At 33.0% G+C, this 24,359-nt stretch overlaps 2 protein-coding genes across 2 annotated transcripts in view; one reads left to right on the top strand and one right to left on the bottom strand.

Moving 5' to 3' along the window:
• The window catches only part of LOC128168801 (synaptotagmin-7-like), an 83,794-nt gene extending 82,597 nt beyond the window's left edge, over positions 1-1,197 (bottom strand). The window contains exon 1 of the mRNA XM_052834966.1: positions 1,024-1,197. Coding sequence (XP_052690926.1) covers positions 1,024-1,039 — 16 coding nt within the window. The 5' untranslated portion in view covers positions 1,040-1,197. The remainder of the gene's footprint in view (positions 1-1,023) is intronic.
• Positions 1,198-6,238: 5,041 nt separating this feature from the next.
• LOC128168802 (T-complex protein 1 subunit beta-like) lies at positions 6,239-14,706 on the top strand. Its single transcript, XM_052834970.1, has 16 exons — positions 6,239-6,340; positions 6,949-7,017; positions 7,509-7,574; positions 7,863-7,965; positions 8,148-8,224; positions 8,411-8,523; positions 9,021-9,147; positions 9,573-9,648; positions 10,110-10,210; positions 10,387-10,514; positions 11,051-11,154; positions 11,811-11,918; positions 12,310-12,450; positions 12,752-12,855; positions 13,148-13,247; positions 14,402-14,706. Exons 1-16 carry the CDS (start codon positions 6,338-6,340, stop codon positions 14,572-14,574), a joined length of 1,593 nt encoding a protein of 530 aa, XP_052690930.1. The 5' UTR covers positions 6,239-6,337; the 3' UTR covers positions 14,575-14,706.
• Positions 14,707-24,359: the final 9,653 nt, after the last annotated feature.

Raw genomic sequence — 24,359 nt, 5'->3', positions numbered from 1 at the left:
CTACATATACAGCACTCTACCGTGCCGATTAATTGGGTATAAATCAATAGCATCCCATACTGAGCCATGCAGAATGGGAATAGTATATTATACTGATATATATGTATTCCTCAGCTCACACATTACTGACATAAAATACCAAGTGTACTATTGGGTCAAGTAAAACACGATGATACACTGAGAACCCTGTAAGTTTCTGGAGCACTGCATCCATTGCAAAGGTCAAAACAAGGTTTCTGCCATCTCACACGTCTCTTTGATATCACGGTATCCTTAGATATCACAATATCACTTAATATAGATAGTCTCATAATCATCATCATAGAACCTGTAACATGGCTGGGTGGGGTTACCCCTGGACCCCTGAAAAATTCAAACTTTTTAATAGTTTGGACCCATCCGGGCAATCAAAATTATCGATCACACCTGGCCCTCCCTGAAAAATCTTCTGGATCTGAGCAAAATTTAACATACATGTACATGTAATACTATGTAATACTATGTTACATGACTTGTATAATAATAAAAATGTCATGTGTATCCAGGAACGTGTAACGTTATATACATCCCTGGTGTATCTCAACTAGTCAATTACATACATGTATGATAAACTTTAATATTTAGTACGTACGTATCACCAAAGATGGCCTATCATATAGATCTAAGTAATACTAAAAATACACAGTTTTTTGTAATGATTTGTATATAGGCCTATATATCATATACACGTGTCTTGAACGGGAGGGGGGTGGGGGGGGGGGGCATTGCGAGAGTCAATCATGCATCTAACAAATTCTACTTTAGCGCTTGAAGCATAGTGCATTTGAAAAAAGTACACAATAATGCACTAATCCTTGGATACTTTAGATAAAAGCCTTACCATAATAAACCGTGGAGTAAATGCACGAACCGTCGAACGTCAACCAACGTTTGGGCCTACCAGTTTACCCAGAGAGAAAATTCGGGATATAGCCTTTTCGGCCTCTTAAACATTCGAGATAAAACTTCAATTAATCAACTTACCATCTATAACAGCCATGGTTTCATTCAAACGCAGTGCAATTAGGACGGCAAATAACTGCAATCTTAAGTTTCCCTATTTTGTTTACATCGTGTCAAAATCCTCAGTTGACGGGTTGGTGCGATTTTTTTTACACCCTTGTGCTTTTCGGGTGACGTCACACCGCCCCCGCGGGTGTGAAGCAAGAAGCAAAGATATGTAATTGTAATGGGATTTAAATATAAATCCGGGACGTGTACCTGTGTACAAAAGTCGCAGTCTGATTGTCACAATTTTATCTGTAATTTAAAACCTCTGCAGGAAACATCGAAAACCAACGTGCAAATTATAGACTGGGTGCATTCTGAGCCAATCCATGCAGTGCCGTAGTTTAAATTACTTAGAAACGGAACATGACACAATATGTTTATTGCCCAGAAATAAACATTTTTTTTTTATTTCTTATAATTCTTAAATTAAAATTATTGGTTTTATTTGTCGTTTCTGGCCGCTCTAACTCGTATGCATCCTTGATTGAAATACATGGTTAAAAAGGTTGTATTTTTCGTTCAATCTTTATGTTACACATGATTTTATCTAATCGCGAGTGTATTGTAAATATCAGTACCTGTTGTAAATTTTCATTTCACGCATATCATTTATAAGTAATGGTAAAATGAGTATTTAAAATTCGATTTATCAAGTTCCAGTTCTGTTTTGCATTAAAAACCAATTTTCACATGAGAATATATCGGTCTACCTGAATTAAACTTAATTTATTAAAGATGAATCCTGATTTACAAGTACTACATTGGTGAGGGAAATTTTAACGCGAAATACGTTATTGGGAAATGCTCTCTTAAATTGCACATTTAAAATATAAAAACAAAGGGAACAATATAAATAATATTGATATTTTAAATGACATACACTAAAATACTCCACATAAGGGACAATAAAGCTCCAAGGTCTTGTCATCACTTTGATTGATAGAGAGCAAGACCATTTTGAATAAAAAAATTTTACAGATTTTGTTGTTTGTGTGGTGCATCAGTGTTAGGATCGGAATGCAATGCCTGACACCAGACCCAATTCCCATTTTTGGAAGATAAATAGATCGAAGTTCTCTCTAGCTGCTAATTGATATATGTTCCAATTATTTACGTACATGTACTTTTACGCATTCCAAATTTCTTAATAATGCAAGAAGGATTTTAACAGATTATGAGGGAGAGACCCAATCTAATTAGAATTAGACTCTCAATGCATTACGCTGTATAATGAGAGAGAGAGAGAGGGAGAGAGAGAGAGAGATTATTGTCAATGTACGAGGGCTATTCATAAAATAATGAGACTTTTTCTATAATTGGCAAAATTGTTTACTTTCCACTTTTATTTTATTCAAATTCTCTTAAGATTATCAAAATTAACTTCAGCCGACTTATAAAGTCTTAAATTATTATATTTCAAACTTTGGAATGCGCCTCGGAAAGAGCAATAATCCCCAGGCACTGAACACGACTGAAAACGTAGTCCAGAAAAAAAAATCACGTGTTGATTTATTAAATGATAGTTCAATTGTTGTACATGCATGTATTCCATTTTCGAGCAAATAGTCATGTGTGTAGTTCCCAGAACTATAATTCACAGGATCAGTGTTCTGTCAAAGTTTGATCCCTCTCATTTCTGACTTTGGTCTTTTCATCTCGTTTTATTTTTGTATAACAGATAATATGTTTATGAATATACACACATTTTGCAACACATTCCGCTTTTTTTGTCGAGAGTCTGAGCATGCAACTGCAACATTACAATTAAAGAACATTTCGTACAGAACTTTCATTGTTGCTTTCCCGCGTTTAGCAGTTATACATGCAAAGGTCGTTTGTTGAGCCATATGGTTTTTTTCAAAGTTTTCTTTCAGTTTCATACCCTTGGGTTCATACAAAATGGAAGCAAGTTTCATCCCCTGTAATAATTTTAGGTAGACCTTTTTTTGGTCACACTTTTCCTAAACTTGCAGGGTTTTTTTTTTTAAATGTGCAATTATATTAATCGTTTTCGATTAATTTTGTTCATAATTAAAATAGGGGGGGGGGGTCACCTCGCAGGTACCTTCCCGACACCTAAATACATTTATTCCTCTTAAAATAAAAATTTAATCTTAAAAACGCTGGCTACACGAGTAAATAATTAGTATTTTGCAATCTGAATTGCAGGTATTTTTCCATATCTGTCAATATGTTGATTTTCACAGCTGCGATTGATTTTTCATTGATAAATATTTACATCTACCAAGTTTATTCCCTCTTTTTCTTACGAAAACTTATAGTTAATTCATAGCTCTATAGAAACAGCCAGACTGAAATCTACACGCCCCCTTTATCGATTGGTCGAAATCTACAGCGGCTGAAACCGAGAAGAAATTGACAGGTCTGAAATTGACACGCCCTGTTTATCGATTGGTCTAAACCTTATGCGACCTACAAAATATCGCGGACTGCACGAAATAATCATGGTGATGTCAGACTCAAAGTCTCACAGGACATGATTTGGCTGTTCCTTCATATCCCGCACGAATCACCAAAAAAAGCATTTTATTCTTTAAGTAATCTGAGCTTTCAGATGTTGTGTGATGTTTTTGTCTTGGTCTCTACTTAATTTGAATTGCTGAAACCATCGGTAAATTAATGAATAGTTTTTGTTCAGTCTTCATGTTCTCAGTGTCTTAAAAAAATGGGGGGGGGGGGGGGTGCAGAAATGGTGGTTCCTTTGAACATGTACATATATCTCCTTGTTAAAATTCTGTTATTTCGTTAAAATTTCAATAATATGGATTACAATTAACGTTTCGACAAATGGTTACCTCAACCAGGCGAAAAATAATAACGGAGTACATGTAGTGTTTTTAGTGAACTGGTCTCGTACATCAGTATGTTATATAAAAGAAATAGCCAAGTCGTTTTCTATGGGAATTTGAGTCTAACATCTTCATGATTATGTCGTGCAGCCCGTGATTTCTCTCAGGTTGCTGGAGGTTTCGATCAATCGATGAACTGGCCATGGTGAGAACTGGATCGTGTAGATTTCAGTCCTGCATGTCAGTTTCTAGATAGAGCTGTGAATTACAATTAATTTCCGTAAGAAATAGAGTCATATTTAGTGGATATAAATATCATATATTGAACAGCTTTCAAAATTTTGATTTTAATTTCTTTATCATTTTAAAGGTCACTTCGATGACATCCAATATAATAGAAAACACACAAGTTCTAGTATATCTTATATGTGCGGATCCAGGAATTTTTTTCCAGAGGGGGGTCCAAATAATGATTGTGTTTGCCAGGGGAGGGGGTCTGATGCCTATTTCGGTAATTTTACCATATGAATCCTCCCGACCCTATTCCCTCCTAGATCCATGCATATACATGCTGCTTTAATTATGAATTGAAATGACACATATGCATTAATTACAGAATTTGAAAACAGAATATGATTTTGCTCGCGGATAGAAGATTATTTTTCTTTTTAAAAAAAATCCACACAAATCTACATCCATGTATAAAAAATATGTTTCCAAAGAAATACGACAACACTGACACAAACTTTGGTTAACTTTATGATAGATTTGATCTCTCCTTAATATCCAAAAAATGATTTCTTGTTACTTATATTTATTATATTTGTATAATTATCAGCAATTGTACGATTAAATATTAAAATAGTCATTGATAAAATATATTGGACTGTATATTACAAATTCGATTCATAGTGTAATCACAGACAAAGACGCTGCAATGAAAATGTAAATAATTTTTAATCAATATTTCTTCAAAATAATTGCAGATCTATATGCGTATATTATTTTGGGACACTTTGAAACAATTTTTACGGTTTTGTTCAAATTTTAAAACATTTAATATTCAGAGGAAATCAACCCTTTAATTTGTCGTGCATGTGGGCGAATTTAACCATACATGCATATATACTGAATTGTTTTAAGGATAAAATTAAGATTCTAGCAATATGACTCTCGATCTGGCCTGGGCAGATAAATGAGTAACAAATCATTTTATTTTTCCGATCCCCTGCTTTTTTGGAAAGTACTAGTAGAAAATATCGCAATCAGGGAAAGTTAACAGTGGCAAAGGACAGGGGCGTACAAGGCTATATATAATATCTCCCATTTGGGGCAATAAAAAAGAATTTGATCAAATTTTATAATAAAATATGTATTCTTGGCTTAAAATTTGTATACATTGTTACATATCGTAAATTTCACGCGATGCATTCAATAGCGTGTTTTCGTTCTATAAACACAAAAGATATAGGTTTCCAAATTGAGCAACACGACATTTTGTGCCTAAATTTTGATTATTTTCTGTGCTAGATTTCAATTTTTTTGGTATGAATAGGTCTAGACATCTTCGCTAGTGCCAAGGGTGACGATCCACTCTTGGCTAGCGAGATGAGGTCTAGACTCCATCCTAAAAGTACTTCTATTAAAAGGATAAGTTTTCATTCTCTTTTATTTAAGTGGAGTCTAGACCCATTATGGATCAACATTCGTGGTTTTTACAAAAACTTCAAAAATTGATTTATAATTGTCAAACTGTAAAAGTTATTCACAGTGGTTGTTATGAGTCAACGTAGCCTCGTGTGAAAGGCGGAGGTCTGTGGACAGTACATGTACCGCTCGGCTGAGAGGGTGTCCAAATCATAGCGGACTTCTCGTTTAAAATTCTGTGCCTTTGCTTCCTTTTAGGTTTAAAACTTTTTATGTAATGGATCTAGAATTATTTTGGAAAAAAATTCGAACTCTTCAGATAAACGACAAAAATTTATGATGATTTTGCCCATGATTGTATTTGCAATAAAAAAAAATCAAACGGCTTTGTATATATCAAAATAATTTAATAAGACTGTTTTACATTTAATTTATGCTAAGTGGTAGTTTGTTTAAGTGTATTAGCCTAGAGGAATAAATATGTTTGTAAAAGTTTTCGAGAAAAGTCAAAGTTTTTAGGTTGGGGCAAGTCCACGGGTTTCATTTTTAACAATGATGAGAGATGTTAAGTTCATTCTGCGCTCGCCCCAACGTTCACATCGTAAAACATATTGATCTCAGATCAATCGGGGTATCTGTAACAAGTATCACCTATTATGATGAAATTTGACCCCCCCCCCCCCCTACCCCCGATTGAGAATAATTCGGGTTCGAAATACAATATATTAGACCGGAAGTTTCTTTAGTTTAACAAGGGAAGCTTCGAGACTAATATATTTCTGGTTTATTTTGGATTATTTAGAAAGAAGGACACCTCATTCAAAAGAAATATGGTTTGTCTTATTTGTATAGATGTTATGATTATATGAACAAAACAAATAAAAGTAGAAATTGGGAATTTATTCATTCCAACCAACGATAAACTCATAAGCATGGTAACCATGTGCTTTTCATGAATTAAAAACATGATGTCACACGTTCAATTGGTTTATGGACAGGAGTCTCTAAATCGTGCTTTACTATTAAAATTTGGTTATTTTTTTGTCTTTGGTTTGTGAAATGGGGTAGAATCTCAATTTCAAATGTTTTATTTTAGGAATTCTTACAAGTCATGTCTAAATTGTTGCCCCCCCCCTTCACCCCTTCCCCAATGCTTAGAGTGTCAGACAGGCTCCCCTCTCAAGTTTTTACCCTAGAAGACGTTTTCTCATAAAGTTAAAACATATTTGGAGAAAACAAGTCTTAAAAAGCAAATGTTTATTTGAAAACACAAATTACTCTTTAAGTGTTTAAAAAATACAATATTTTTTATTGATAATATATGATACGTGTGTATAAATTGTAATCTTAATTTTAATTCAGTTTGCTCAATTCTCAAGAAATTTTAGCTTGAGAACAATTGTGGGACATGAAAATTTAAGAGAATGTTGTCTTTTTTAAGGTGTCGCTAAATCCAGTACAGATCTTTAATGCAGGAGCAGAGGAGGAAAAGGCAGAAACTGCTCGATTGGTGAGTGATAACTATTTAACTGAAGCTTTCTAAATATCAGTTTCATTCAACGATTGTGTCATTCATTAATGCTACATGTGTTCTTAAAGAACAGGTTTATGTCCTTAGATCAATGATGTATTAGTAGACCTTTTTCCTTGTACATGTGTATGGATTTGATTTTAACCATATACAAGTATAACTCGATTACTTTAATGATATTCATTGTCATTTTGTACTGGACTTCGTACATCCACAGCCCATTTTACATATCTTTATTGACTAGGCAAATCCATTGAAATTTTCAATATTCAGTTTTATTAATCCACAGTTGACAGAGGAAGAACAATTTATTTGTTTTATTAATAGGATTGATGATGAAGCTTCATTGAGTTTGCCCATGGTCAGATGTGTGAGATTGGTTGTCTATTGCCGTCATTGTTTTAGTTCATAACTTTGATAGTTGCTTTACAAACCCTCTTATTAACCTTTACTGCCACTTCATCTTGTAGTCCTCATTTGTTGGAGCCATTGCTATTGGAGATCTGGTTAAAAGCACGCTTGGGCCAAAAGGGATGGTAAGTTAGATTTTCTTTTATTTGGGGTGTTTGAAAATTTTTGCTATTCGTATAATCTATGTAAAACCATATATTTCTAAAAAAAATAAGAGAACAAAAATATCTCTGTTACTTAAAAAAGAAAATTGTTTTCTGATGAAACCAAAGCCACAATTTGTATTTATAATTTTTATCAACTACATATAAATTTTTGGTCGTAAATTCTCTTTAGTAAGTAATTTTTTAACGATGTAAAAAATGCTTTTCATGAAAAAAATATTTACTAGATGTATTTTTGTTTGACACCAGGACAAAATTTTACAAAGCTCTGGTGGAATTCAAGTAACTAATGATGGAGCTACTATCCTGAAATCCATTGGAATTGACAACCCAGCAGCAAAAATCTTAGTTGGTATGTATAGAAGCAGAGAGAGAGAGAGAGAGAGAGAGAGAGAGAGAGAGAGAGAGATTTACTTACCGTAGTTATGAGCAACTTGATTGAATATGAAAGGATTATTCTTACGATCACATTTTATAATCATGCAGTCTGTACATTGAGAGATGATATACAATGTACTGAGTTTGATTTTTCAGACATCTCAAAAGTCCAAGACGATGAGGTAGGGGACGGGACCACATCAGTCGTAGTGCTGGCCAGTGAACTGCTGAGGGTAAGTTATTAGTCGCTGGAATAGATACACCCATCTACAAATACAAAATAGAAAGATGTTCACACGAAAGGGCAACTGAGATTCTTTAAGTCTTAGTAATACACGTATAAATGTAACAAAATTTGAATGATCATAGTCAGCAGTTATCGGAAGAATAGTGATAATAAGATGAACTTGATGTTTCAGGAGTCAGAGGCGTTGATTTCCCAAAAGATCCACCCCCAGACAATCATCACAGGATGGAGGAAGGCCACAGATGAGGCCCGGCGGGCCCTACAGAGCTTTGCCCGGGACAATGGGTAGGTGAAACTTGTAATCATGTAGGCTGTATATGCAATGATCTTTTACACAGTTGGTATGCAACATACCTATCAAATGTATGTGGACTGGAGGCGTGCCACAGACAATATTTAGAATTGTCAAATTTTCCACTGGTATCGGACAAGAGTAAATGTAAAGCCCTGTACTGTGATTCTGATTTTTGAAAGTTTGTGAAAACTATCTAAAGACAGTTAGATAGTTTCTAGAAAAACTAAAAATGATATTACTTTTCCAAAGTTCAAAGTGTCAGCTTCCTTGACAATATACCCACAATGAACAAATTCTGGCAGATGTAAACATATCCAACTAAATTACTTGCATTGAAAATAAGCTAGCTATCTTGATGGAAATTGATAAGATTGTTCAATGTTTTGCTAATGGACATTTTTAAGGCCAAGGGGATTACGTAGTGTATCATTTGGTTCTGATGTGATGAAGGTGATTATATTCACTATAAAATGACCGTGTTTTACAGAAATAATGAGGCCAAATTCCGAGAAGATCTGATGAACATTGCCCGCACCACCCTCAGCTCCAAGATCCTCACCCAGTACAAGGATTACTTCTCCAAGCTAGCCGTGGATGCAGTTCTCAGGTTAAAGGTGAGACAGGGTTCAGATTGTTTGATCTTTTTATCATAATTGATTCTGTAAGTGTTTTGGAGTGGGCCATCTAGAAGGATGCTGTCACTGTCATAAATTTTCATGTAATTTTCTTGTAATAATGCCTCATCATTGTAGAAATTTGGAATTGTTTTAAGAATTGTGCAAATGAATTATAGGAAATAAGCTAAAGCTATTATCTGTTAGCCCTCCCACCAGTCTCATTTCTGTATTGTGCACTGTTACAAAATGAGCAAAGAGTTTCCCATTAGATCTCTTATTTCCCCATCAAAACAGTTTCATCAAGTTTTATTTGAATGCTTGAAATGTTTTCAAATTTAATTTCCAGTTCTATCAAATTACATGCTCACTGCAGATCATATGACATAATAACATTTAGACATTTATTTGTTGTTTGTTAATAGGGCAGTGGCAATCTAGATGCAATTCACTTAATCAAGAAATCTGGAGGAGGATTACAAGACTCGTATTTAGATGAAGGTAAGATAGAGAGTTACAGTACATATTCAGAATTATGATTTGAATGTAATTACTTGAATAATGATTGTACAATATGAAACCAGACAAAGTAGTAACTTATCTTCTTAGTTTTCTGGTATTTCATACTGTTCATGTTGTTGAGCAAACTTTTCTTTATCAAAAGCAAGTTCTGGTACAGTGGTGACTATAAAGTTCTCCTGACTAGCTATTTATTTTGAAACAAACTGCTTATACTTTAAATAGATTTTACTAAATTACGAATAATACTGTATTCAATTATTATTTTTTAAGTACCCATAAACAGTATATGATTGATAGTTATTATGAGAGATAACTATGATCTCATTTAGAACAGTGTAATGCGATTCATCCCAGTCTAGTTCTTGTAAATTCTTGGATTAATGAAAACAAATAAGGGTATTGCCTGGTTCTGCTTTATTAATGAACTGCTTTGATGACAGGTTTCTTGTTGGATAAGAAAATTGGAGTAAACCAACCAAAGAGAATTGAAAATGCCAAGATCTTAATCGCCAATACACCTATGGACACAGACAAAATTAAGGTATTGTAGTTTTTATATAAACACACTGCAGGCTGGGCCATTCAGCCTGTACAGTATTTAGCCTTAAAGGTAATCCAGATAGACTTGGTATAAAAATGTGAAGGGTATGCCTTCTTAATAAATCTAAATCTTTGAAATTTGAAAAGTATAATTAATTACCTGAGTTTGTGTTAAAGGTATTTGGAAGCAAAGTGAAAGTAGACGCTGTCTCAAAAGTAGCTGAACTAGAATTAGCAGAAAAGGAAAAGATGAGAGACAAAGTCAACAAAATCATCAAGCATGGCTGTAATGTGTTCATCAATAGGTGAGTGTAAACGAAGTTAAAAGACATTTAGTAATAGATGATGATGATAGCTCATGGAAAATTATCCAGGCCTCTAAGGTAATGAGTTGGAGTTGGTAATTTTGTTCCTATGATGGATAGGGACTCCCCACTATTTAATATTTTGATGGAAAACTAAAATTAAGACTTTATTTATTTTTTGTTCACCCAAGACCAGTTCACTGGTTTATGAGGCTTTTAAAAACAATATAAACATATACAAATGAATACGAAAACGGGCAAGGATCACTAGTGCATGCATATGTAAAAAAGACCAAAAGAAGTAGAAATACAGTAGGTTGTATGTTTTGTTTTTTTTTTAGGAAGGGCAGACTTTGAAAATTTTCTTAATATAAAATTTTGACAAAGGTTTAAGCTTTTCTAAATTATATAAGTATTTATCAGCTCCTTAAACTTTATGATATTTAGATTTTCAAAGTATATCCTGGACAAAAACATAGAATTAAATATTTAAATGATGTTGTATCTATCATTTGAAACTATTTTTATGTTTCCAGGCAATTAATCTATAACTACCCTGAGCAGTTGTTTGCTGATGCCGGGGTGATGGCCATTGAACATGCAGACTTTGAAGGAGTGGAGAGATTGGCATTGGTTACAGGTCTGTATAGCTCTCACTTTATTTAAAATCCTCTCAACTGAATCATTGTACAGATTTCAGAGTTATCTCCATCTGTCTTAATATTCTTGCATATTTGTTTAGAGTTGTCCTTTGAATTCAAAAAAGAATCTGATATTGTTGTACTATCTAAGATTGGTCACAATTAATCGAAAGGTCGGTGACAATATATAAAATTATGATTTTATTTATTGCCTCTGCTAATGATATAGAAAATAATGAAAATAATATATTTAAAAGATTCAAAAGAGGATATATTTTTAAAAACGACAATATACATTATATTTGCCCTTCAGCCCCTTCAATATTGTTTTACAGTCAAACAGAAGTCCTAGTCATTCAAACAGATTCTGTAGATACAACCATTTTGAAATGTACTAAATTGCTTTTGTGCAATTGTTTGCGGAAGACCTGTGTATTTTCAAGGGTCACCAAATTGACTGACTTGTATACATGTCTCAAACTGTTTACAATGAAAACCTTGAAAACCATTTATTTCTACATTTTTAAATAGCTTAATGGTCCACTTAATACCGTTATATGAAGAGAATATTGCATGTTGATATTTAGGTCATAGGTTTACGGGTTAAACTATCATATTAAGTCCAAAATGACCTGTATGTAATTTTGTGTTTAAGGTGGTGAAATTGTGTCCACGTTTGACGCCCCTGAGAGCGTTCGTCTAGGAAAATGTAAGCTGATTGAAGAAGTGATGATTGGCGAGGACAAACTCATTAAGTTCTCTGGTATGTTTGTGTTAGGTTCCACAGACTGTAATATTATATTAGGTTTATTACTCGTAAGTTTTTGAACTTCAAAGTATCAATAGGGAAATTATACACATAGTATGATAAAAACATATGTATCTTACTGCACTGAATAAAAAAGCTGAATAGCTAGCAACCATGGTGGTCCTGCACAGAGAATTTTAGCATTTAAACCTGGGAGAGTTTTGAAATTCAACATTTATTAATAAGCAGATTTTAAATCTTCATCTTAATAGTTTTTTGTAAGTGTTCTCTGCAACGAAATGTGAATTAAAAATTGTTTATGGCAGATTTTACATATCTACTGTAATAATTGTTACAATGAGGGCATATGGAGTGTTGTGTTAATTATTCTCCTGTTGACTGACAGGAGTGGAGATGGGTGAGGCCTGTACCATTGTACTGAGGGGCGCCACCAAACAGATCCTGGATGAGGCTGAGCGGTCCCTCCACGACGCCCTGTGTGTCCTGACCCAGACCGTCAAGGAAACCAAGACTGTGTTCGGCGGAGGTACTGTCAACTTGTTACATGTTTATCTGATTTGTAAGATATTTGGCAAAAATTGATTTTTTAATAAGGACATTTAGATTTGATGTAGCAGATTTCCAAATTCATCTATGAATATAATTATGTATGTGCATGTACATGTACATGATATTTAGTGATGTACTTGATTTAACAGAAACATATTTCGTCCAAAAACAGTGAAAGTAAAACCTTTACAGTATTCAGTGTGTGATAAATCAGAGCATATATCAATCGTTGGACAGTAAGGTTAAATTCTCGTTAAAATTTGTGTTGATGTTTACAGGAAGTGCCGAGATGCTAATGGCTGATGCTGTCTCTAAGCTGGCAGCAAAGACTCCTGGGAAGGAAGCTGTGGCCATGGAGGCTTATGCCAAGGCTTTGAGAATGGTATGTTACTCTTTCTTCTAATTTTGTTTAAAAAGTGTATATTAAAGTATAGGTGTGGTAAAAAAGAAGACAAAGAGAATATGACTAGCCTCTGTTTGCAATTCACATAGTAAACTCTATTTAATATGACTGAAATGTCCCCATTTCCAATACATCTATTTTTTATCATTTCTCTTTGACTATTGGTTCGAGAAAGGGTTCAGTTGACTGATGCAACTCTTCAGATAAATCCAACATCTATGGTTTATTAAGTGTTTGTGGAGGATTGGCTAACAAACCAATTTTTTTCCAGCTACCTACCACCATTGCTGACAATGCTGGATATGACAGTGCCCAGCTGGTCTCAGAACTAAGGGCTCTACACACAGCCGGAAAACACACAATGGGACTAAGTAAGTAAAGGCTTGGTCAGTGACATTATCTAGAAGATGAATATAGAGGCTAGAACAATGTGATAAACCAAGGAATAATCATAAAGTACATGTACAGCAAAACTCGAATATAACGAACACGGATATAGCGAATTTACGATTATAACGAATTATTATTAATGTCCCGGCAAATTTCTTATATAAACCTTTAGAAAATTAATGTATATAACGAACACGGCTATAACGAATTTACGGCTTTAACGAAGTAATTTTAAGACCCCCGCTGGCAAAATCTTAACGTATTTTATCATTCTTATAACGAATTTTTTTCCATTTCAAATTTCATTGAAGATACATGCAATGTTAAGATGCATATATAAGATACTCAAATTCAAATAGTATACGGATTTTTTTTCATTATAAAATGAAATGGTTATATTGACATTTTTTTGAAAATTGCGATAATACCAATTTTATAACTTACGATAGTGTGGAAAACTGTAAGCCGATTATTTTATAACGAATTTGCTATAATATTTTAGACGAATTCGTTATAAACGTATAGTGAATTACGGCTATAACGAAGTTTTTTCTACGGTCCCTTGAAATTCGTTATAAACAAGTTTTGCTGTAATAGCAAAATAATGACCGAAACCATTGTACATGGAATAAGATAATGGTCGGGATTATTGAATACTTTTATGGCAGTAAGGAATCCGATGATATAGGCTGAAGGGTCATTGTCTTGCAAGTTTTACCATTGAAGGACTTAAATAAGATTTGGTTTAGGTCAGGACAGTGATTGTGATTTATTACAAGGTAGAAAAATTAATGTCGAGGAATGGAGTTATGAACCAGTGATATAACAAAAGTAAAAATTGCAGGACTAATAATGGAAGTTGGGTATATTATTTTGAATTTGTATGTTGTCTTTATAAATCAGGAATTTTAAAATTCTGATAATTGCACGTAATGAAAGCCAGTACAAATAACTTAAAATGAGTCAAAAGCAATCAAAATATATTTTATTAAAACAGGTGTTGTCAAAATAAGGGAGATCACTTCATTTAAGCAAAGACAAGAATTACAATTGACGTAAAATATTTGTTATTGTCTATGATTTGCCTTAGGGTTTTAATGTTGGCGTGATTTCATTTTTGCTGTTTTATTTGTAGACATGAAGGAAGGCGAGGTAGGAGACATGGAGAAGCTCGGGATCACCGAATCCTTCCAGGTGAAGCGCCAGGTGTTGATGAGTGCCTCGGAGGCCGCCGAAATGATCCTACGTGTCGATGACATCATCAAAGCGGCTCCACGACCACGACAACCCGATCATAGGCACCACTAAGTTACATTGTGTTTGATAGTGACTTCTGATGCTTGAACTTGTGAACAAATTTATAATATTATAAACCCTTCAGTGTAATATTTAACCATTTTTTTTGTACATCAAATGAATAAAACAAAAAATCTGTCTTCATTTGGTTTTTTTATTATCAGGGTCCTAGGTGAAATAAGATGTAACATTTTTCCATCACTTGAACTTGCATCCCAATTACATGTACATTATGTACTTGTAATTAAGTTCATTTGGATTATCTCCTACTAGCCTAAAATATCCCATTTGCTATGTCAAATCTTTCACCCCTGCGAATGTTATTGTCATTTAACGAGGCCGAGTACAGAACGAGTACGCACGTTTTCGCGCAGCGTTTCATTTGTATTGTGACGTCATCTTTTTGCGTTGTTGACGCCATGGCGTGATAGTTTCAACTGCAGATATTCAGCGAAATTTGTTGAAAATAGCTCGTTTGATGCGTAAAATTGATTTTATATTGTGGAATAAACATAAATGTCTCGAAGTATAAGCTATATTTGGGCTCGGGTCGAAAACGTGAAGAGGGTTCAGCAAGCCTAGCCCTCTCACGTTTTCTTAACCCGCCTAAATATAGCTTAATTCATATATTTCATGAAGAAACCATGTATTTTATATTAATGACCCTTAATATGTGATGTTATATATTTTTTTATTACTTAAATATGTCTGAATGTTTTAATAATACTATAAAGATCACCATTTCCGCTTTTGTCAAATAAAAAATAGCCATTATCTGACAAACTGGGAAATTGGGTATACAAAAAAACCAACTTTGATAAGATCCCTGGAACAAACCAGGAGGTAAAAGGTTTTTTTTATTTGACCATTTGATGCCTTTTAGCAATAACTTTAATATGTAGAACAGAAAAAGAAATCACTAGGGCAGAAATTTAAAAAAAAATGTGCAAAATTGATACATTTCAAGCAAAATCCCATAGGGTCCTATGTTAAAAATTAACAAACTTTGAGATGACCCCCTAAACAAACGGTGTGGTAAATGTTTTATTTTTTATCTTAAAATAATAATTATATCAGTAGAAAATCATGTAAAAAAATTCATTCAAAAATCTAGGGCAGAAAAAAATAGACCCGGCCTCGTTAAATTTTAAATCACGTGGCTTTATTTGACCCTTTCAGTATCGTACCTCGTGTTTATAGTCTATCTTAGAGAATCTAGGTACTTGTAGTCAGAAATAAATTCTAGAGGTTTATTGATTTTAAACTTTTATTATCTTCATTAATTGGTGGGTAAAATGTGTCCTAGAAATAAATGTGACAATACTAAAATAGTTTTTTTTTTTCTGCTGTTGCGACAATTAACATGCGTAGTAGACATCCCCCCTAAGAATTAATTTTCGATCCGCGCCTGACCTAGTAATAACACTAATAGTGAAACAGACTGTACTATTTTATGCAGAATGTTCCTTGAAAATGGCTCGATATACTTAGTTTTTATGCAAAACATTCACCCATTATTTTTTTTAAAAAACATGGTATTGCACACCACAAGCATCAAACATGTCTATGAATTTATTAAGCAACCCAATGTTTATGCTATCAACCACTCTACACGTGGTTGAACACGAACGATAACTCTGTTTCGAGTATCATCGTTTAATTAAAAAACCGCTAGATAATGAAATAAGACATACATCTTAAAAGATGTTGATGTTTTAACATAAATCAAAGTAGGATATGATATGAAAATCGACCAGTACTTACGTATTTTGAGAATATTATCCGAACACTTATACTTCCGCTCGAAATTTCACAGGAACTGAACAAATCTCGGTGAAGTCTCGTGAACTTTCATTCGAGCACCTGTGGATTTATTACATACTTAGCAACGATAAAGAAAACATTCCGAACACATTCGCAGGGGTGTCTTTAGTACCCCTATAGGATTTATTTTCAGGTCATTTATTTTCACTTGACATTTATGTACAGCAACTTTCATACCGAGAGTCTTAAGGTGGAATAACACATCATTGCAAAATAGCTGATCGAAACGACATTTCGTTTTCTTAATAGGATTTTATGGACTGAAACATGTAACTTATTTCATAGCCGAGTGGATAAAGTGTCGGACTTGTGATCCATACATTCCGAGTTCGAATCCCGCAGGGGCTTTTGTTGTTACTTACTGGAATAATTATTTTAGATAATTCATTTTTTATCCCCAAACTGCAAATTCTTCGTTTATTTGACATTTGTACAGTTTATTTATCATAATCTCTTTCGTTATCAAAAAATATCCTGTTATTTTGAGTGACTTTTCCCAGATGTGTAATTCCACCTTAATTAAACAGAAATGTGTTTTTTCAGCGAAATCGCTGATTTCAGCGGAGAGCCAAAATTCGGAGATCAGTACAGACCCACGATTGAACGATTCCTTTCTTTTTCTTCTTCTGCCATTCACATCCTTGCCGCTAAAGGAACAACTTCACTAGCCAAGGGTTAACGATGCACTCCGCTAATCTACAAGAGGGTTGTAGAGGAGCAGAGTAGATTGAAATCCTTGGCTTGTGAAGATAATAAAGGAATTGTCTGATGACGCGACCACTTCTTACTCGCAGGCATCTGACGTTATTTATTTTCTCATATTCCTGATGTGCCATAAGACACAACCCAATACGTTCAACTTGATGTTGTGGGGGAAGCGGCTAATAGCTTCACAGACGATAGAGTTAGGTCTATCGGGGAGGGGGGGGGGGGGGGGGTAGTGCTAGTGGTAGATAATGCTTCTGCATAATAAATGTTCCTACCAACTTATTTCCCGGATTTTTTACCCAGCAGAACATTTTTTTTTTCGAAAAGTGAAAACTAAAATATGACCGGTACAGATGAGACTTAGCAACAACTTTAAATGGCTGTAATTGAAGCGTTCGAGAAAATCACTTTTAATTTCTGAGACACTTTCATTTTTTTGTACGCAACTGAATGTGTACATGCCAAATAGAATCCGAATCAAAATCCCGGCGCTTTGAATAGAATTCGTTGATAAACATTCATATCTTTGTATCCTGTTTTTGTTTTGTGTGCTTTTTTTCAGAGGCTTCCCGAGTGTAATTTTTAAAAGTAAAAAAAAGTGAACTTTTAAACTATAACCATGTGAAACAACCCATCGTTTAAGATAAGTCTTCCCCGTATATATACTTTTTGTGTCGCTGTTTGAAATGAAATATACACCATCGCATAAAGTCGGGCAACTTTCTTTGCGTTCAATGTACACAATGTAGTAGGTGAGAATTTTCATGAATAGTTTATGGATTTTATTTATGAAAAATTTTAAAACGAATAAAATTCATGAACAGTTCAGGCATCTGCAATAAACTTTTTATTAGACATTCTTCAAATGATGAAACTTCATGAATATGACTGTTCATGAATAACATGTATTCATAAAAATATATATTGATTATAATAATTCATCGTCAATTTATTTTCATTAAAAAAGCTCATGACTTCAAAATGTCCATTGATAAGTTCATAGAATCCTCATGAACTTTTCATGAATAATTTATGAATATAATTCATGAATTATTCAAGAAAGAGTCATGAATTATTCATGATCATCTTGCAAGGGTCAGAATCTGATAGTGATAATAAGCTTACGGAATTTGAGGTAGAAAAAGAATTATGTAGAATTTAAATACATTAATGCAGATAAGAATAACATGGTTTAAATAAAAGCCACAAACAGCTGTGACATATAATGCATACAATTAAGAATCATTAATATGAAAGTATATATTATGATACATGCATATCCTACATGAAATACATGATTGTGATGAATATAAATCAAAGTACCTGAGAGTACTGAAAACGGGGTCTTGAAAGTTTGAATTTGTAATTGTCCTGGATTTCTTCGAATATGCTTCCAAAATTTATGAGTTTGAATTAGTTGTTACAATCTATGTTAATTCGGCTTTTTTGCAATTGTCTGATACTTTGTCTAAATTTTACTCAATCCCGGCCTTCATAATTGTAGAAAATTGACACAACGGTATATTATGTAAAATGAGACCCTAAGGAAAAACTTTAAAAATTACTACTAACCAGGAAAATCAAACAACTATATCAAAGTAGATAATTTTAATCATTAGATTTATTCAATTTTGTGATCCAAGGGAATATCCACAAAACGGACGGTATCCGTAATAAAAGTTTTATGAAAACCCCGAAAACTAAAAAACTGCTGAATTAACAAACAAAGTGAACATTTGTATACCGATAACAAACACAGGCACCTGGCGTTAGAAATATTTTTTACAATAAGATTCCAAGAACTTTGACAATAAAAAGATTTGTCACGGTCGCCATTTTGATTTTTAAGACGATTTTCTTCATTTGCGATTCATGCAAAATTAATAGGCAAAAATAAATCCGTTCGCCACTTACCACTTTTTGTGTAAACTCGTGCATCACCTACAGGAATTACCATACAACCGTTTCTTTCATTAAAAATCATACTCCGAAAATCAGAAACATAAATAACAGAGATTGTCAACTCCGCCATTAGCGTTTAAATGTTACGGGACCAACCTTACTTTGAGAACTACAAGTGCAACAGGAATCTTGTATAAGTCATTAAATTTGAACCTGATAGTGAACATGAACCTGTTATATTTTAAGCATGTTTTATTTATGAAATATTCACAAAAACTTTTTATTTAGTTTTTAAATTACTTTTTAAAAACTTTTTGACTCTTCCCAAAGTAATGGTAATGCATTACTTTACTCATCTAATGGTAATGTAATGCATTACTTCAAGAAAATTAAGTAATGGTAATTTAATACCCTAATTGATGAAGTAATGGTAATGTAATGCATTATTTTACAATGTAATTCACCCCAAGCCTGATTCCAACTAAGCCGGAAAACATGAACATGAGCATTTAACTTGGTTCTTCAATCGATAAGATTGTATATATTATATGATGTATAGGTCTTTTAAAATGTATAATCTATTATAGATTTTGCTTACAATGCATTGTTTAAAATCTAAATTCAGTTAATCAACTAAAGAGCCAACGTACGAGAAGGCAAATTCAGACTTGTTTTTATTTTCTTTGTACAAAATTCCTTTAGAGACGAACAGCAGTCATACCGCAAGTAGACTAGAAGCCAATGAAACACCTATTTTAATTTGTAAAACATCTATGTATAACCCGTCCAGATTTTAATTTCGGCTTGCGCATGAAGTGTGGAAGTATCAAGGTGAAAGATTGTCAAAATAAAATTCACAACTTTTTAAAAATGGCACATTGCGTTTGGGAACTTTAATTTCGATTCCACCATCAACCTCTTCTATTGATTAATGAGCTCGTACACCAACTGAATCGTCAACGGCGCTGTGCATTCAGTTACGTAACTCATTCCAAATTTGAACCCGAGCAAGAATATTTTGATCAATAAAACTATTTGTTTATATTCCAAATAGGGTTTTCTTTATACACAGAAGGCTTAAAAGATTTAATGCGTGTTTTTATAAGACATATTTTCTGAAATGCATGAACACTTTCTGCACTATTTTCTTACGCGTAGACTCAATTCATGTGTTCTACGCGTGCCTTCCAGTTTGAGACTTCGGCTGACAGTAAACCAATAGACGGGGTCACGTGACCCCGTCTAAAAATTGTACCAGTACTATTAATAGTATTATACTGACCAAATGGCAGGATGTATTTTGATATGGCTATGTAAATTATTTTAGGTTGGGTTATACTGGGACAGAAGAAGGGTTCAAAGTTCAGCATATAGACTATAGGGTGAGGAATACATACAAGCATATGTAAGGACAAAGATTAAATCACCTCAGAATCCACAGTGTTAATCCATTAGATTATGTGCTTTAAAGAAGTATTATAATAAAGTACATGTATATATGAAATTTTATATATCTGAGTGTAATCTTTTTAAATATTCTCCTATTTTCCAACATTCATTTTAGTGGAATACTTTGCAAATCAGACAATACTTCTCAAGATGGATAGAGGGGATTTTAAAATAAATCAGTGCATGGATTTTATGAAACCTGTTCATTATTTGGTTTGATAGCATTTCACAATCTTTTATCAAAGTCTTAATAAAAATAATAAAAACTGTATGCTGAATTATAAGCTTTCGAGCATTTTTTCTTTCGCTGTTTATAGAGACTAGAGTTTCTTGATTATATCAAATACACAACTACGACACTCGGCTTAGAGGTTGTTATAATCAATACAAACCTTTTGATATACATAGTACATCGAAAGCCAAATAATTGTCAAAATAAAGAATCATGTTCTTTGTATACTTAAGTTCATAAAAACCTAACCATTTTCGGCAGTATTCAGACTTTCAAGAAAGAGAGTGATTTTCTGAAAGTCATATCAGAGAAGTTCGGATTTTCAACCTTACTTTATTTACCTGCCAGCAGTATTTACAGCATAACTCTATTACTATTTTTTACAACAAGAACTTATGCATGTTCAGAATATTACTCATTTAAAAAATTTCCATTTAAAACTGAATTTTGCATTTTTTAAAACATGAAAGTAGGGCTTAGTATCTATTTTATTAGAGGTAGAGGAAATTCAGACGTTAATATCTTCTTCTTTTTTTCTTTTTCACTAACATAACAATTATTCATCAGAAATCTGTTGCTTTTGATCATTTCTTTAAAATGACATTTAACAGTTTTGAGCCTTAATAACAAATGGCGTTTTATGTAAGTTTATTCAATTGGGTCTTATATTAATATTTCTATCTTACTGTTCAGAGGAAATTCAAACTAAAATGACATTAGAGATTTCAATATTCTAATTTCAGATAACTAAATTTTTCTATGAACCTTTATAATATTTTGCTTCGAAAAGTTTGCTAGATAATTGTTCACATGTTTTTTATGACATTTTTAATTTGCTTTAATGTTATTTTTATCCTTCAAATTTATTGAATAACATGGGTAAGTTTGAAGGTCGTTTCTATCAAAACGAACTCATTTACATATGCTTAAATTGTCTTTATTGACATAGTAGAAACCATTAAAGTCTGTTAAAACATTTTTTTTCAATGATTCAATTAGTTTCATGTCAGCTAGGTTCACATACCCTTAAATAATGTCAGGAACATCAATGTTTTCACCAACAATTGCACCATCCACCCTTAAATGATTCAATCAAATTTTGATACATCTTGAACCATTGATTGAAGAACTTCAATAAACAGATAACGCATTTTAAAATACGTCAAAGGTTTGTTTCACGTTCTTAAATAATAGTTTGACTTTGTTATGCTTATATTTTGAAAAAAAAACTATAAATAAATAAATACCACATGCACCATACAAATTACATTTCAAAATGTTCGACTGCACACAAATCACTATATACTGACCCTCTTGATAAAAAAGCAGTCCTGCTTTCCTTCGATGAAAATAAACATATGCGTTTGTTCAAAACACACAATGGCATCTGAACTGATGATGTTTTGTAACTCGCTGTTTCGTAAAAAACTGTTTACGCAAATATTCTAGATCTTTGGTTGTATATGTATTCACTTAAAAAAATGAATTTTTTTTTTTCAAAAACAGTGCATTAATAGTTTCTTTTTTATCTTTTCAGAAAGTGTTAAACGTCTTTTTTCTGCTTCAGAAACAGTTTTCAATTGGTTTTATTACAGAAAGCGATCAGTTAATTCTATGCAAAACTGATGTTAACACCCTCTCAGACAACCCTTTCTGAAACAAACTTGCAAGGTAAACACAAATAACCCAATGAGGATTCGAGGTAATTTGCCGAACGTTCAGTAAAAAAATCAATTCTCGTGTACATGTTATATTCAAATACCTATAATGGAACTTGCTATCACTAGCAAACCAATCAATTTCTCACCGTCCCCACTGAAAATATTAACAGACCAATCCAGTAATCAGCATCTCTCAGTTGAAAATATGCTTTCTCATGTAAAGACCATGGAATCCATTCCATCTACAACTGAATGGCAGTAACTAACAATGACTATAAATATGTTAAGCAACTTAATGTAGTTCTTCTTTAAATGAATTTCCTGCTACCTTTACCAGTAATACTAACTATATTTTTATTATCAGTAAACAATTTAATTCTTTTCCTGATTCGCTTTCTCCATTTAAACTTCACCTGCTTCACATTTGATATTGTCAGAAGTTAAGGTGCCTCACTACATCTTAAAATATTTGCTCAAATCAGCAGAAAATTGCTTGATTATGATAGAAAGCATTATGGATGAGAAGTATATATGTCAAATAGGCGAAAAAATGTGCAATTTTAGATAAAAAATGATAATTTCAAAAATTTCATTCAGTAAACATGAACAAAAGCCCCAGGTAGATTCGAACTCATGACTTGAGGTTCACAAGCCGATACTTTAACCACTGAGTATGACAATATACATCTGAATCGATTGACACAAACAGTTTAACTAAACATTTAAATCGCCATCTTGTGACGTAGTTTCTTAAAAAGTATAAGAAGTACCTAAAAGCAAATTCTTTTGCAGGGCAATTTTTTAAAAAAAACTCCATATATTAATTGGTCTTTAACAATTTATTTAAAGCACATCATATTTTACATTTAACAAGAAAATATCTTGACAAAAGCTAATTGAAGAATTGTCTGTGTACATGTAGAGACCAAATACCAAAACAAAGTTAAAATGATATTGTCAGAAGATGAATTAAAAGCAAATTCTTTTGCAGGACAATTTTTTGAAAACTCCATATAATTGGTCTTACACGATTTATTTAAAGCACAAGAAAATAACTTGACAGAAGCTTATTGAAGTCTATGTACATAAATGCACTAATTTGTAGTGACCAAACAAAACGCAGTATTGTTAAATAAACAATAATGTTGCAATTTTATTTTTACATATACAGAAAATTACAAAATTGGGCTCTCTGATGTTGTAAGATAAGGGAAGTTTGTTTGGCAGACGACACAGGACAATGTGAACTACACAGGTTGGGCGGCAGGCGAACCTAATGACGACCACCACAAGGAAGACTGCGCGGAACTCTTCCAGCCATTCAACTTTCAGTGGAACGACGCTCCATGTAGCATCGAGAGCAACTTTATCTGTGAAAAAACGTGAGTACATTTCATAATTAGTATTTTAAAGAAGTTGCGCTGAATTTGGTTGGTTATGTTTTTCTTAATCAAGCAAAACTAGGTTAATTTTTACATCCACTAAGAATGATCCGTCTATTTTTACCGAAATTGATTGAAAGTCACAGTTCTATAAAACTGACATTTACAATCTACGATCCAGTTCTAATCATTTTATTGATCGGTTAATTAATTATTAATCTTCATTTTCCTTAAACACTGCACGAAATAATCTTGATAAAACCCAAATCAGGAAACATGGCTATTATTTTATCTAACATACTGATTTATATTTACAATAATTTTGTTATTCTGACTTACTTTTCACGACCAACTCATTATTTTATTAAAATAATGATGTAGTAGAAACAATGGCATGCTATTAAAGGTAGTTATGACTTGTATTTTTTTTCTGCAAATAGTGAGGTCACTGCATTCATACCCGCATGAATCACAAAAGATAACATTTTTAAAATTCAAATCATTTTCTTCTCTGGAATGAATGCATTTTTTTTAAACAAAAGGCCAACACGCCTGCCTTGACTGTCACATGAGTACCGTAAACTTTGGGCAATAGACTACCAAAGGTACTCATTTATTTTAAGTGACCGGCTGCAAGCG

This window comes from Crassostrea angulata, unplaced genomic scaffold, assembly GCF_025612915.1.
Source record: "Crassostrea angulata isolate pt1a10 unplaced genomic scaffold, ASM2561291v2 HiC_scaffold_52, whole genome shotgun sequence".
In the NCBI taxonomy this organism is placed as follows: domain Eukaryota; kingdom Metazoa; phylum Mollusca; class Bivalvia; order Ostreida; family Ostreidae; genus Magallana; species Magallana angulata.
Note: the sequence above shows the minus strand (reverse complement) of the source record. Positions and strands in the feature narration are given on the sequence as shown.

Bases quoted from the DNA above. Each gene is read 5' to 3' on its own strand.
- LOC128168802 (XM_052834970.1), top strand. The intron at 10,515-11,050 runs GTGAGTGTAAAC...TTATGTTTCCAG, and splicing joins TGTAATGTGTTCATCAATAG to GCAATTAATCTATAACTACC. The intron at 11,919-12,309 runs GTATGTTTGTGT...GTTGACTGACAG, and splicing joins CAAACTCATTAAGTTCTCTG to GAGTGGAGATGGGTGAGGCC.